The following is a 16,322-nucleotide window of genomic DNA, read 5'->3' as shown; positions in this document are numbered from 1 at the left end:
CTCCAGCGATCCTTCTGCCTTAGCCTTCCAAGTAGCTGGAACTACAGGCACACGCTACCACACCCGGCTAATTTTTTGATTTATTGTGGAGATGAGGGCTCGCCACGTTGCCCAGGCGGGTCTAACCCGCGGGCTCAGGCAATCCACTCACCTCAGCCTCCCAAAGGCGCGGGATTACAGGCTGAGCCACTGAGCCTGGCTATCACGCCACATTTTTAAAACCCAGTCCTCCATTGATGGACACTGAGGTTGATTTTGTATTTTTGCTGCTGTGATTAGTGCTATGATAAAATTTAAATGCAGGTACCTTTTTTATATAATCATTACTTTTATTTTGGGCCGTTCCCAGTAGTAGGATTGCTGGGTCTTTTTTTTTTTTTTTTGAGTTGGAATCTCACCCCGTCGCCCGGGCTGGAGTGTGTTGCCACGCTCCTGGCCACCGCAGCCTCGACCTGCTGGGCTCAGGCGATCCTCCCACCTCAGCCTTCCAAGTTGCTGGAACTACAGGGGCACGCTACCACGCCCAGCTAATTTTTTGATTTATTGTAGAGACAAGGTCTCACCATGTTGCTCAGGCTGATCTTGAACCCGCGGGCTCAGGCAATCCTCTCGCCTCAGCCTCCCAAAATGCTGGGATTATAGGCTTGAGTCTCTGCGCCCGGCTGAATTGCTGGGTCTTATGGTAGTTGTATTTTTTGTTCTTTGAAAAAAAAATCTCCATTCTGTTTTCCATAGTTGTTATACTAATTTATGTTCCCACCAACAATATATAAGAGTTTCCTTTTCTCCACATCCTCACCAGCATCTGTTATTTTTTGACTTTTTATTTATTTATTTATTTTTTGAGTTGGAGTTTCTGTCACCTAGGCTGGAGTGCAGTGGCACACTCACGGCCACCCCAGCATCGACCAGCTGGGCTCCAGCAATCCTTCCACCTCAGCCTTCCAAGTAACGGGAACTACAGGCGCTACCACACCCAGCTAATTTTTTATTTATTGTAGAGATCTCGCCAAGTTGCCCAGGCTGGTCTCGAATCCATGGGCTCAGGCAATCTACTTGCCTCTGCCTCCCAAAGTGCTGGGATTACAGGCTGAGCCAACGAGCCCAGCCCTTAGCTTACTTTTTAATGGAATGATTTGGGAATGTTTTGTTGAATTGTTTGCGTTCTTTGTAAATTCTGGATATTAGTCCCCTGTGGGATGTATAGTTTTCAAATATTTTCTCCCATTCTGCAGCTTATCTGTTCACTCTGTTGGTTGATTGGGTTTTTTTGGGGGGGGGTTCATATGAACTTTAGAATTGTTTTTTCCTAAATTCTGTGAAAAATAATGTTGGTATTTTGTTAGGGATTGCATTGAACCTATAGACTGCTTAAGAAGTGTGGTCATTTTAATTATACTAATTTTTTGCATCCATGAACATGGGGTGTTTTTCTATTTGGTTGTGTCATCTACCGTTTCTTTCATCAGTGTTTTGTAGTTTTCCTTGTAGAGATCCTTTACCTCCTTGGTTAGGTATATTCCTAGGTATTTATTTTTGGAGCTGTTGCACACGTGATTACCTTCTTGATTTGTTCTTGACTGGATCACTGTTGGTATTTAGAAACGCGTCTGGTTTCTGTACGTTAATTTTGTATCCTGAAACTATTTAATTCACTTATCAAATGTAAGAGTTTTTTGGTGGCGTCTTTAGGATTTTCTAGATATAAGATCATATCAAGCCGGGTTCATGCCTGTAATCCCAGCACTTTGGGAAGTGGAGGTGAGAGGATTGCCTGAGCCCAGGTGTTCGAGACCAGCCTGGGTAACTTGGCGAGACCTCATCTCTACAATAAATTAAAAAATTAGCCAGATGTGGTGGTGTGTGCCGGTGGTTCCAGCAACTTAGAATACTGAGGCGGAAGGATACCCTGATCCCAGTAGGTCAAGGCTGCGGTGGCCATGAGCATGCCACTGCCCTCCAGCCTGGGAAACGGAGTGAGACTCCAATTCAAAAAAAAAGATCATATCATAAGCAAACCAGGATAATTTGACTTCCTCTTTTCCAATATGGATGCCTTTTATTTTTTTTCTCCTGCCCAGTTGTCCTGGCTGGGACTTCTAAATTATTTTTAAATTATTGAGATTTTTCGCCTTCTTTAGTTTATACCAACCTGGCAACATCCAGTGTGAGATCTGAACTCACGGCCCACCCTCACTCCCCATGTTTAAGACTGAGATGCTACCTGCAGAGGGGCTTTGCCTGACTGGAGGACTCAGGTCAACGCCCTTAAACAGCTGCATCTTTGACCCCCAGCGGCCCTTGCCACCACCTCCCCATTCTCACTCTGTCCTCCGCCAGGGGGACCCGAACAGACCTCTGTCCTGTCCCCTCTTCTCCTTGCCTTCTGTCCCTCCTGCAATCTCCACCTTCTGCCATCCACCCCACGTGACTCTCAGTGGAGTCTCCAGCCTTCTGATAACTCTTTCCTCCCAAACTTTTTTATCATCAAATAAAACATCAGTTGAATAAGAAGCGCATGAACAAATGTAAAGCTTAGCGAATTATCATAAAACGAACACTCTTGGATGCCACTCAGGTCAGGAAACGGAACATCCTTCGCCATCCCGAAGCCCCCGGGGCCCTGCTGCAGTCCTCACCCTTCCCTCCCCCACATGACCCCTCCTGACTTCTGCGGTCATGGTTCCTTGTGCTCCTTGAGCCTCTTTGTCACCCAGGCTCCCGCCGCCCTCTCTAACCCTGTTTCACTGGTCATCTTCCAGGACTGGGTACCCATGACGCTCCCTGACCTTTGCCCGCCCTGCTTTGCCCCAACCTCACTTGCCTCTCTGCTTCCCGCTGGTCCACCGGTGTCTCCTTCTCACTCTCCATCCTCCCTGGCCCCTCTCCAGCCCCCAGGCCCGCGGCTGCCCCTCAGCTCTGAGGCCCACATACGACCCTCCGGCCCCTGCTTGTCCCCTGCGGGCCAGCCTAGGTCACCCCCTTCGGAGGCCCCTCCAGCTCCTTCCCAGACCGCCACTCACCCCCTGCCTTCACACGTGTTCTGTCCTCTGCCTTCTGGTCTGTGCTTCTTCCTCTTCCCTGTCTTACCTCGGCAAAGGACTTCCGCACGCTTCTGTCACCCCACCCAGGAACATGGAAACTCTCCTTCACTCCTGCCTGCACCCAGCCAGGGGCCACGGCCTATCTTCCCCACTCATTCTCCATAACCGCCCTTCCAGCCCCCACCTGGTTAGGGACCTGACCCTGTGTCTCCTCCAGGACAGGTTGACCTCTTGGTCCATTCTCTACCGCAGCCGAATGCCTTCTGGGCAGCTCCACAGTTATCTTTCTCGAAATGCCTGTCGGAGCTGGGCACAATGGTTCACACTTGTAATCCCAGCACTTTAGGAAGCTGAGGGGAGAGGATTGCCTGAGCCCAGGAGTTCAAGATCAGCCTGGGCAATTCGGCGAGACCACATCTCTACAGTAAATCAAAAAATTAGCCGGGCATGGTGGCGCCTGCCTGTGGTTCCAGCTACTTGGAAGGCTGAGGCGGAAGGATTGCCAGAACCAGCAGGTCGAGGCTGCAGTGGCGGTGAGCGTGCCACTGCACTCTAGCCTGGGTGACAGAGTGAGACTCCAACTCAAAATGTAAAATAAAATAAAATAAAATAAAAATGCCTGTCAGCCCCTGTGCCCCACTTCTACCTCCTGCCTGGAGCTCCTCTGTCTTTGGGATGTTGCCTCCATGGCCTGGCCCCTCTGCTCAGTCTCCCCCTCCTCTTTGTACCCCCTCAGCTGTTCCTAGGTCCTGGGAAGCCCCTGCTGGCTCCCTCCTCATGGAGTTCCGCACCTGCTGTCTTTTTACTCTGGAACTTCCTGTCTCCACCCTTCCATCCCCTGCACACAGTGTGCTCATGTGAACCAAGACACACGTGTGCACATTTCTCTCTGCCCACTTCTGCCCTGAGTGTCCATGATGCGCTCTGTCTTCATAGGGACAGAGACTTTTTCTTTTAAGACACAGTGTCTCACTCTGTCACCCAGGCTGGGGTGCAGTGGCACACGCATGGCCACCACAGCCTCGAGCTGCTGGGCTCTGGCGGTCCTTCCACCTCCGCCTTCCAAGTAGCTGGAACCACGGGCGTGTGCCACCACGCCCGGCTAATTATTTATTTATTTATTATAGAGATGAGGTCTCTCCATGTTACTTAGGCTAGTCTCGAACCCCTGAGCTCACCTCCGCCTCCCAAAGTGCTGGGATTTACAGGCATGAGCCACCGTGCCCGGCTTGTAACAGAGACTTTTAATGCCTCATGGCGGACATAGGACACATAACCCACAATAGTAGTGGATGATTTGGTAGCAGTAACTCCTTTTCATCCGTCAGTACTCAGCTTGAGCCCCCGGAGGCCTTCCCTATCCCAGGTCCCCAGTGTGTGATTTGCCACAGTGGGGCCTTTCTTACTCTACTGAAATCATCTCCCTTCTTCTAGGAGACAGTGGGCCCTTGGGATCACCTGGAATTCACCATTGCCTCCTATCTGGGCTCCCTGCTTTCACCCTTTTCCACCCTTACCTGTCCACAGTCTGTTCCCCAACCAGCCGCCTGCATGACCCTGGGTTCAAACATCATCAGACGCTCTACACCTTCCCGTCTGAGTTAAAGTCCTTAAGATGGCGGCTTCCTCGAGGATCTTCTTCCCACGTTTCTTCTTTGGCTCCGTCTCCTCCTCTTCCCCTTCCCCCATGCACCAGCCACTGGCGCTTCCTTGATAGTCTTCAAATGTGACAGCCATCCTGCCGCCTTGGGGCCTTGGCACTCGCTGTTCTTGGGCATGAGATGCTCTTCCCCAGGTATTCACATGATTTGCTCGGTCACCTTCTTTAAGGTTGGCTAAAGGCCTCACTTCTCAGTGACGCCTTTCTGGACCGCCCTATTTTAACTTCTTTGTCTTCCTCGTCTTCCTCACCCCCTATTGCCACCGGGACTGCCTACCCCTCATCTTCCCAGCCTCATTTTTCTCTATGACCCCTGTCACATCAGGGGCAGGAGACATAAGCCAAAGCTCAGATTTCTTCTCATTAGGGCAGTGGATCCCAAACCTTGCTGCATAGTAGAGTTACCTGAGAGCCCAGTCACACCCGGTACTGTGACAGTAGGGTCTGGATGCAAGCTGGGCAGCCTCATTTTTTCAAGATCCCGAGGTGAATTCAATGTGCAGTGATGTTTGGGAGTAATTTTTCTTTTTTTTTTTGAGTTGGAGTCTCACTCTGTCGCCCAGACTGGAGTGCAGTGGCCGCTCCCGGCCATCGCAGCCTCGACCCACTGGGCTCCGGCGATCCTTCCGCCTCAGCCTTCCGAGTAGCCAGAATTACAGGCATGCGCTACCACGCCCGGCTGATTTTTTGATTTATTGTAGAGATGAGGTCTCGCTGCCCAGGCGGGTCTCGAACCCGCGGGCTCAGGCCATCCACTCACCTCAGCCTCCCAAAGGCGCGGGATTACAGGCTGAACCACTGAGCCCGGCTTCATTTTTCTTTATAGTCTTCTCTTTTGTCCATAAAGAAAGCAGATCGGCCGGGCGCGATGGCTCAGCCTGTAATCCCAGCACTTTGGGAGGCCAAGGCTAGAGGATTGCCTGAGCAACTTGTTGAGACCTCATCTCTACAATAAAAATAAAATAAAATAAAATAAAATAAAATAAGCTGGGCATGGTAGCACATGCCTGTAGTTCCAGCTACTTGGAAGGCCAAGGCGGAAAGATTGGCTGGCTGAGGCTGTGGTGGCCGGGAGTGTGCCACTACACTCCAGTCTGGGCAACAGGGTGAGACTCCAACTCAAAAAAAAAAAGAAAAGAAAAAGAAAGAGAAAGAAAGAAAGCGGATCATTTGTCATGAATCTCTGGTTGGAGATGTGGTGTCTAATAAGGCACCTAATTCACCCCAAACCAAACTAGAAGCCCTCACCTGCCCTTTGGGGATATTTCTGGACTCTAAGGGAGCAGAGAGAGGATGGGAAGTACTGACTGGCAAACAGGATTCCTCGGGGAACCCATCTCAGCTTTGACAGTCAGCCTAAGTTTGTGGTTCCCAGCTGGGCGACTTTGCCTCCCAGGGGACACAGGCAATGTTTGGAGATATTTTTGGTTGGCCCAGCTTGAGGTTGGGGAGATGCTACTGCCACCTGGTGTGTAGAAACCAGCACAGCCCAGACAACAGAGACTCATCTGGTGCAAAATGTCAGCGGTGCTGTCTGTGCGAGGCTGGTTTAGTGGGGCTTAAGGCGTGACTCAGGGCGACTTGAGTTGCGGGATTAGGAGGTTTGTTGACACACACATCTCAGGTAGTTTCTGCAGGGCTGCAACTTTCTTCGTTACTGATAAACACCGATAGACAAACTGTTTCTCTTTCTTAGTCTAAAAAAAGGGTTCTCTTTATTGATTTTAAAAATTGCTTCCTATCTTTCTACTTTGGACTTTTTAGCAATCTCTAAAACTCAACAAAACAGCCCCCAGGTGCCCATTCCTCTTCTGTGGCACGGGGACAGTGACAGCTCCTGCTCCCAGGGATGTCTTCAAGGGTTAATGCACTCGCAGCACTGGGAGCTACCCTGGCACCGTCCTGCTTCTTTCCATGGGGTTTTCTCTAATCTGCTCAAGAACCCGTGCAAGGAGGGTGTCATTTCCCATCCTGCAGCTGGAGAGACCCAGGCTCCAGAAGGCCAAGTGACTGGACCCCACAGTCGGTGGAGTGCAGGCTCGGGGCGTCATCCCGGGTCCTCTTCTCCCAAGTTCACACTGTATCCACTACCACAGCAGGCATTTCTGTTGGAAGCCTGAAGAGTGTTCTTAAGACCAACTTGTTTTTGCAAACTGTAAAGAACGGTGCAAATGTGAGGAATTAGTGTTGGTGGTTCTCTTGTCTATCAGGAGGTGTTCAATGCATGTTTGCTGTCATGGCGCATGCCCATGGTGTAGAAGCAGAAATGAACTCATCCTGGATGAAACTGCATCCTGCGAAAAGTCTCCAAATGAAAAGCAAGCACAGAAGTGCTGTGCAGTCTTATTTCCTTGTTTACGTTCACTAAGTCCTTCAGTCAAACTTCCTATCAGACCAAGCCTGTTTTTAAAAAAAAATACACGGTAATTACAGGCATCCCGTGAGGGCTAGATTTGCCCGGGTAAGGATAGAAATTTGCACTAACTAGAACTTGGCATCTTATGACAATCTTCACTCTTGGCCTAACTGGAGAAGTGTTTTAGGACGAGGAGGAGCCAGCCCGTCAAGGAGGCTGCCAAGCTGTGACCGTGTCTTGGGTTGGACCACAGTATGCCAGTGCGTGCCTTTTTCTTACATCTGATCTTCCTTTCCTGGGCAACCAGGTGAAATAAGGATTCCACAGATAGAGAAATACGCCAGGACGTGCTCTTGGTCTATCTCACTTGTTTCTGGCATCTGTCATGCTTGTGTCTGCCTCAGACTGACAGAATTTGTGTTTGGAACACACAGAGCTCTCTTTTTCGGAGAAAAGGAACTAATGTTTTTTCTCTAACAGGATGGAAAGACGGCAGAAGATCTCGCCAAAGCGGAACAGCACGAGCACGTAGCAGGTCTCCTTGCTAGACTTCGAAAGGTGAGAAATTCTGTTTGTGGATCTGAAATGCCTCACCTGTGTTTATGTGAAAAAATGCGCAAGTCTTTTCCCTTGTAAACTATGAGCATGGGCAGGTGGCTCACCTGTAATCCCAGCACTTTGGGAGGCAGGGGTGAGAGGATTGCCAGAGCTCGTGGGTTCGAGACCAGGCTGGGCAACTTGGCGAGACCTCATCTCTCCAATAAATCAAAAAATTAGCTGGGTGTGGTGGTGCATGCTTGTAGTTCCATCTACTCAGAAGACTGAGTGGAAGGACTGCCTGAGCCTCAGTGTGAGACTTTGACTTATGAGAATGAAGAAAACGGACCTTTGGACACCCAGGTTTTACCAAGGGGCATCTGTCCCTGTCCTGTGTTTTCCATATCGCATGACATAAAGGCATAAACTCCCTACTGGATTTCTTCTTTGCTGTTTGGACTTGGAAATTATTGACCTTTTTGCATCTGCTGTGCCTGGTTTCTTTCCTCCCACCTCTCTGGAATAACCACTCCCATAAAGTAGGGGGGAATCGGGAAGGCTGACTCCTCCTTATGCTTTGAGCCCCAAGGTATCACTTAAGCTCCTGTTCATCAAACATCGTTGCTCTGCGGTTTCAAAAAAAAGTGAAAACAGAAAAAGTAAACGTGGACGTACCCTTTCTAGCCCACAGTGTATCAGTGTGGATCAAGAGGCTTCATGGTAGTTATTCCCTTGAATCTAGAAACTCTATGTTTGATGTACAAAGATGTTCATCACAGAGTTATTTATAATAGATTAATCAAAGTGGCAAGCATCTATAGAATTGAATGGTTTGGGGCTTTTAAAATATTTTGAAGAAGTTTTAGTAACAGGAATTTAGGGCTTAGAATGTCCCTGGACTTCAAAGCAAGAGACAAAATGGGTATACGTAATAATCTCTACAATGTTAAAGATGCAGAGAACATGACAGCAGGGGTATGTTCCGATTTTGCTATTATGATTAACGTTGTCTTCTTTAAACATTACTGTCTATTTTCAGATTTCTTACAGTAATGTCCTAATTTTCAAAAAACAAGACATAAAAAGATTATTCAATCGGTTTAAGTGCTTGTTTGTAAGGTAGTGTCTGGCCGGGCACGGAAGCTCACGCCTATAATCCCAGCACTTTGGGAGGTTGAGGTGAGAGGATTGCCTGAGCCCAGGGGTTCGAGATCAGCTTGGGCCACTTGGTGAGACCTCATTGCTACAGTAAATCCAAACATTAGCCAGGCATGGTGGCACGCACCCGTAAATTGCAGCTACTTGGGGGGCTGAGGCATCTAAAATATGCCCTGACTTCCCACAAAGGCCATATAAACAGAAACCTGTCTGGGGAGAGATGGTGACTTCATAACCTTCAGGCCACTAGAAATTTGAGTTGTCCTCTGGTCTTGCCAGGGGCAGAGAAGCCATAGATTGGGATAATGTCTTTCCTTATACAGAACATAGACGTGGAGACAGCCAAGTGATTGAAGTGCGTTTGCATATTTGAAGCCCCACGAAGCTGACCTGATGGGGTAATGTCATGGTGATTCAGTTTCACATCCTTAAGCTTTGGATTCTGAAAAATGGCCTCAGAAGTGCTGGGTGAAAGCAGGGATCTCCCAGGCCACTACAGGGATTCAGTCTCCCAACTATCCCTAAAAGTCCAGGGAGAAATAAGTCTGGAAAAATATTCTATCCTTACTCACCTGTTCACAGAGGAAATACGTAAATTAATTCCCGGCTTAGTGATTTCCCACTCTGTCCTGCTGAGGGCTGTCTCATTATGAGTGAGAATTAGCACTGAAAAAACTAGGGAAACTTTCCAGTTCACAGGCAGAACAAGGCAAGAGCAGGGGAGAGCCTGAGAGTCGTGGGTAGCCGTCGATGGCGAACTGTGACATAACATTTCCTAACTTTAGAATTCGCTTTATTGGAAGCAGAGGACCGGGCAAACAGAACACAACCCAGGCTTCCAGTTTGAATCTCTGGCTCTGGCTAGATTGCACAGCAGGGAGCCCCAGATTGAGAGTAGATTCTTGCGTGTGCAGACAAGTGTCAGATAAAGGGCTGGTGTAAATTGATTACCCGTGTAGCACCCATCAATTGTGAAAAGACAAGTAGGTCTGGTCTCTGCGCAGGCTCTCTGAGCACACATTTTCTTCCTGCTGATTATTAGCTCTCTACCACCATCCGCTGGTGGAAAGAAACACTTTGTTAAGAACTGGCAAAGGCTTCTTTAACAGGCCTGACACCCTTGCCAGGTATGTGCCTCTACTTGGTCAGGTGATCGCAGGTTTCCGGCATTCCTCACCAGAAAGGCTGCAAAGCCATCTGCAGTGCCTGTGCCTGGCTCACGTCGTGAGCACCCATGCTATGCCCCCAGATGTCTGCAGCCCTCACTCAGCTGACAGTGTCAGCACTGCCACCCCTGGAACCCTCTGGAAAATTCGGAGGCCGCATTCTTTCTTGGCTTGGAGTGCTGTTTACCACTACAGAGCAGGGGGACCTGCCGTCAGCTTATCTTGAAGGAAAAGCTCAGTAGCAACATCGTGGCCTGCAGAGGGTCACTCAGGAGACAACCTTCCTCTGGCACAGGGACAAGCGGTTTTGTGGGGCTGTGCTGTGTTTTGTTCCCCTCCGTCCCCAAATGGTCCTTTCTTTTATTTAAAAGTAGATTGCTGGGATACATGCAAGCTGAGATGTGCATTACCACGAGAAGTCTGAAAACAATGAAGAAATGCTCAGGAAAAGGACTCCGGAGGGAGCAGGGACCCATTAGCTGGGGTTGGTTGGATTGGTGGGGTCTTTCTCTGTTTCCACTTATTTCTGCAGTCTGCTCTGATCACCATCCTAGCTAGATATAGAAATACAAAGGAAGCGGCAGTGCTTACTCCGTGTCCCTTTTTGAATTTTGTGTGGGTGGCCTCTTGCTCTGTTGGGTTTGGGATTGTCTTTATTTTCTTCCATCCACTCGCCTTTTTGTTTTGGGTGCCTAGATTTTTTTTTTTTTTTTTTTTTTTTTGAGTTGGAGTCTCACTCTGTCACCCAGGCTGGAGTGCAGTGGCATGCTCACGGCCACTGCAGGCTCGACCTGCTGGATTCAGGCGATCCTTCCGTCTGAGCCTTCCACACAGCTGGAACTACAGACGCATGCCACCACGCATGGCTAGTTTTTGTGATTTATTGTAGAGACAAGGTCCCTCCAAGTTGCCCAGGCTGTTCTCGAACTCCTGGGCTCAGGCAATCCTCTCGCCTTGGCCTTCCAAAGTACTGGGATTACAGTCTAGGAGGCTGGAAGGGGGGATATTAGAATGTTTAGTATACTACCATTATTCTGTGGCTTTTCTCTAAAGGTGGAGTCAAGGCAAAGAATAATCAGTTTAATGCCCTGATGAAAGGACCCATCCCCCTTAACACCCAAGGATTCAGTGAAACGTTCCCTCTCACCTTGGCTTCGAGGACAGACTGATGGGAGAGTCAGACAGCCTGGGATCCAACCCCATGTTTTGGCTGGGTGAACCAGCCAGCTGTTCCACAGCTCCGTGCCTCACTGTCCCCGTTTGTCAGGCAGGCAAAGTCTGGTGCTACCCCCAGGAAGGTGAAGAGGATTGGATGGGTCGATGGAGATGACTTCCTAGCACAGTGCCTGCACACAGTAAGCGCCGAGTGTTTGCTGTTCTCTGTGGGCTCCCTCGGAGTCCCCTGGAGCAGAGGTGAGGGTGCAGCCAGGGCTACTGTGGCAGAGCGCCCAGAGAATCATTTGCACTGACAGTCACTGTGGCATCCCCAGCGTGCGTGGCAGGCATTGACATTTGACAACACCCCTGAGGTTGACAGAGGGGAATGTCCCTGCAGAAATTCCAGACTCAGAGAGGTTAGCAGTGTGCTAAGCAGTGCAGAGCTGAGATTCCCACCAGGCCGTTCGTGTCCTTTCCGTGAGCCCAGAGCAGATTCCTTACTTGGCATGTCCTTTCCACAGACGCCACTATCCCCAAGCTGAGCACCCTTCTTTATAGCACACACCTTCCCGTGGGGAGGCCCATGGCTCCCATTGCCTTCAGGGTCTTCTGGACTCTGTGGTCAAGGAGACCCTCGCGTTTTTTTTTTTTTTTTTTTTTCCTTGTCCCTCGAAGAACCCTTCGGCTTAAGCTTCCGGATTAGCAGAAAGGAGGGGTTATCCACCAGGCATTGCCAGTCACTTCTGCCCTTTTGTGTGTGAACTTAAATCCCCACATAAATAACTGCCTGGCGCCTGGGCACACCTGGGGCTGGAATTTGGTGACTGGAAGTGACAGAGCTGTCACCGTGGCACCCTTAGAGGGGACACTGGTGAGGATCATGATGGGTGCCCCAACAGGCAGGCTAGTACCTGGGAGAAAGCAGGAAGCATGTTCATCTGCAGTTATAGGTCACCAGGAGAGAAAAACAGTGGGGTTTACGGGGAGGGGGGAAGAGAAGAGGTAATTAATTCGGACTTCAGAGCATCCTAGGGCCACTTTCCTGTCCTTGTCTTTTCTCCGCCCTGTTTTCTGGTATTCCTCACCAGGGCGTCATTGGCATTTTTTGGCAAGTGGGAAGTCCCGTTTTTGCTGGAGGTTCTCAGGCATTTAATGTGCACGAATCCCTCACCCCGCCCCCATGTTGCGAAAACCAAAAGAATCCCTCCACACATTTCCTGACACCCCCTGGGTTCCTGCCACCCTCTGCAAGGACAGGTTGATCCAAAACATATTTGTGGGGAGGGGTCTGCCTCTGCAGCAGCCTGGTGGTGGCCCCAAATTACCAGCTATTCCGTTGGGTCCCCAAATGGGCCAAATTGGCAAAAGAAAGGCTTCCTGTATTCTCAGCTCTCATCCGTTGACATTGCCTTGGAATGTGTGAGCCACCATGCCCGGCTGGAGTTTTTAAAATACATTTGGGCTGGACGTGGTGGCTCACACCTATAATCTCAGCACTCTGGGAGGAGGCCCAGATGAGAGGATTACCTGAGCCCCGGGTTCGACACCCACCTGGACAACTTGGTGAGACCTCATCTCTTCAATAAAGCAAGAAAAATTAGCCAGGAGTGACGGTGCATGCATTGTTCCTTAGCCAGGAGTGATGGTTCCAGCTTCTTGGAAGGCTGAGGCAGAAGGATTGCCTGAGCACAGCCGGTCGAGGCTGCGGTGGCCATGAGCGTGCCACTTCTCTCCAACCTGGGCAACAGTGACACTTCGACTCAAATAAAAATTAAAATAAAAGAAAATACATTTGCTAGGGAAGCAGTGGGATTTGGCTTCTGGAAATAGAACCAAAGTCATGTGGTTTTCCTGTCCCATTGGAGGGCCAGCAGAGGAGAGGGACCGACTGGTGACAATTAATGCAGGGTGCCGTCTTGTGGGAAATGGTACCTAGCAGCTAGTTGGCGTGTTGCAGGGGCCCATCTGGGTGGGGCAGAGGGTGGCCGAGGCCAAGGCCATGGCTCTTGGGGAAGGAGGAACAGAGGGCGGGGCTGAGCTCTCTACGGTCTACTCTGGCCCAACGCCACAGGGCTTGAACTGGGGACAGTATGTGCAGGACCCCCTGGCACTGTCCCAAGAGCCATCCATGCATATGACTTCCCAGCTTTGAGACATCACACAGGGGGCTTGAAATCAGCTGCAATGGGAGCATTACACCTTAGCACTCAGCAAATGCCACAGATCTGTCCTCTCCCTGGCACTGGAGGCGGTGGATAAGCTCCTCGTTGTTTTGGGGGTCTGGGACAGTCCTCACAGCTGCACCCCAGCTTATTCCAAAAGGAGGTGGTTCCTTATTCTCTATCCTGAGCACGCCTACCAGCTAAACAAAGCGTAGAGCAGCCCTCCACACCTGCCCAAGGGCGGCGTTGTTCCTTAGCTAAACTTACTTCCCCTTCTAGAAAAAGGGTGACACTCCTTTTAAAAAAAAAAAAAGTATTTTAATGTTGTGGGGTACAATTCAGGGTTAGGCATACAAATGCTCATTATGCAGGTACCCTTGGTGATGAGGTGTGCCCCCTCCTCTGGTGGTTTCCCACTACTGCCAATCTCTTCCTTATAGTATTATGATAATCGTTCAAGGTCCGCTTATGAGAGAACATGTGATACTCAGTTCTTTGTTTCTGTGATAGATCGCTCAGTATTATAGACTTTAAGTCCATCCAGGTTGCTGCCAAGTTCATAATTTTGTCCTTCTTTATGACTGCGTAATAGTCCATCGTGTATACGTACCACATTTTTTATCCAGTCCTTTTCCAGTGGGCAGCACGATTGGTTCCATGTTTTTGCCATTGTGAATAATGCTGCAATAGACATACTTGTGCAGGTACCTTTGTCACAGAGTGATTTGAGTTCCTCTGGGTATATTCCCAGTAGGGAGACTCCTTTTATGACTAGCAGGTTGCTGGTGCATCTAGATTTTGTATTAGCCTCCATTTTTATTACAGTCACTGCACATCCCTTTCTCATCTGATTTTAAAAGAAGAGTTTCAGGGGGCTTGGGAAGTTGACTTTTTAAATTTGGTTTAATTTTCCCCATAAGATTTTCTGTAAGCTGATATTAAAAGTGGTTTGCTTTCTCTAATCCTAAAACCAGACAGTGAATAAAAGTGCCCAGGAATATTCTGGAAATAGGACAAAGCGGAGAGTTTGCCCAGAATGAAAAATTCATCACAAGTAAACTGCATTTGCATAATTAAGAGTAGCGACTCCTGTCCATGGGGGTCTAATTGCATCCTTCCTCGGTGGGAGGTCATGTGCTCTCATCTGCCCTTCCAGACCTCTCATCTGCACTTCCAGACCTCAGATGGTCTTCCCCGCCAGCCTGTCCTCTTTTCTGATGAAAATTGAGTGTTGAATTGCTAGGGAGAAGAAAATTGCTGGAAGAGAGGAAACTAGATACCGAGAGGTTCCCCAGGGCCTCCAAGAACAATGCAGTTACCAAGTAGCATTCATTCATTCACTGGCTAAAAAGGCATTCACAGTGTCTACTCCATGGCAAGAGCTATTCTGGGCACTGGAGAGACCACGACGGTCAAAATCATCAAGAGCCAGCTAGGAAATAAGAAAAATGTTGGCCGGGCACAGTGGCTCATGCATATAATCCCAGCACTGTGGGGGACCGAGGTGAGAGGATTGCCTTAGCCCATGAGTTCAAGACCAGCCTGGACAATTCAGCAAGACCTCATCTGTACCACAAATCAAGAAAAATTAACCAAGCGTGATGGCACATGCCTATAGTTCCAGCTATTCAGAAGGCTGAGGCAGAAGGATCACCTGAGCCCAGCAGGTCGAGGCTGCAGTGGCCGTGAGCGTGCCACTGCACTCAGCCTGGGTGACTGAGACTCCGACTCAAAAAAAAGAAAGAAAGACAAATGTGCTGGGCTCGGTGTCTCAGTCTGTAATCCCGTGCCTTTGGGAGGCTGAGGTGAGTAGATTGCCTGAGCCTGCGGGTTTGAGACCCGCCTGGGCAGCGAGACCTCATCTCTTACAATAAATCAAAAACTCAGCTGGGCATGGTAGCGCATGCCTGTAATTCCAGCTACTTGGAAGGCTGAGGCGGAAGGATCGCCAGAGCCCAGCAGTTCAAGGCTGCGGTGGCCAGGAGCGGCCACTGCACTCCAGTCTGGGCGACAGAGTGAGACTCCAACTCAAAAAAAAAAGAAAGAAAAATGTCAGGTGGTGTAAGTCATGTCAGGGGATGGCAAGCAACAGTCTACAAGACGTAAGCCAGCCTGTTACCCAGTTTTGTAAATAAAGTTTTATTGGGATACAGCCACGCACCTTCATTTACTCTTGTCTGTGGCTGGGATATGTACATGGCAGAGCTGAGCAGTTGCCACAGAGATCGTCTTACACTTTACAGGAAGGGTCCACTGCCCTCTGGGGTAGGTGCCAGGCTGGGGATTCACATAGGTCAAAGTGAGATAAAGTGATGGGGGGCTACTTTCAGCTGACTGATCAAGAAGGCCTCTCCAATGTGACACGTAAATCAAGACCTGAAGGGCAAGAAGAAAGAACCAGCCTGAGGAAGTCAGCGGGAATAGCCAGTGCAAAGGGCCTGAGACGGCCAAGCGTTGGGTGTGCTCACACAAGAAGCGGCAGAAAAGGAGAGAGTGCCTGGGCTGGGGCCAGAGCTTGAGCCTGGAAGTGTAAGCAGAGTGATGCCCGGCGTGACCCGAGAGGCAGCCCAGCTTTATAGACCTGGGGAAGGAGACTGGTTTGGAGCCAAGTGTGTTAAACAGGCAGGTGCAAGGTCTGACAGGTTTTAGGAACTTCCCCTGCTGATCACTGGAACGTGAGGGTCAGAAGAGGGGCAGAGAAACCTGATGGGAGGTCATCTTGCAGCCGGGGGAGACACGATGGTGCTTGGACCAGGGCTATCCAGTATCCTCTGTAGCTTTGTGAGCTGTGGGCAAAAATCAGAAGGGAGGCTCCTGTTGTTATGTAAATTTCAAGCATACGGGAGAGCTAATATTCAGGTGGGTAGAATATGTTTTTGGGTTTTTTTTTTTGAGTTGGCGTCTCATTCTGTCACCCAGACTGGAGTGCAGTGGCTGCTCCCGGCCACCCCAGCCTCAACCTGGTGGCCTCAGGCGATCTTTCCGCCTCAGCCTTCCAAGTAGCTGGAACTACAGGTGCATGCTACCACGCCCGGCTCATTTTTGATTTACTGTAGAGATGAGGTCTTGCCAAGTTGCCCA

The 16,322-nt window shown here is 49.6% G+C and overlaps 1 protein-coding gene across 4 annotated transcripts in view; it reads left to right on the top strand.

The window, feature by feature from the left end:
* DAPK1 (death associated protein kinase 1) overlaps positions 1 to 16,322 on the top strand; it is a 219,781-nt gene that overhangs the window by 171,768 nt on the left and 31,691 nt on the right. For all 4 annotated transcript variants that reach the window (XM_021714476.1, XM_021714475.1, XM_008062108.1 and 1 more), the window contains exon 18: positions 7,541 to 7,618. In XM_021714476.1, coding sequence (XP_021570151.1) covers positions 7,541 to 7,618 — 78 coding nt within the window. The remainder of the gene's footprint in view (positions 1 to 7,540; positions 7,619 to 16,322) is intronic.

Source organism: Carlito syrichta, unplaced genomic scaffold (genome assembly GCF_000164805.1).
Source record: "Carlito syrichta isolate Samal-C Ts95f unplaced genomic scaffold, Tarsius_syrichta-2.0.1 Scaffold305656, whole genome shotgun sequence".
NCBI lineage: Eukaryota > Metazoa > Chordata > Mammalia > Primates > Tarsiidae > Carlito > Carlito syrichta.
Note: the sequence above shows the minus strand (reverse complement) of the source record. Positions and strands in the feature narration are given on the sequence as shown.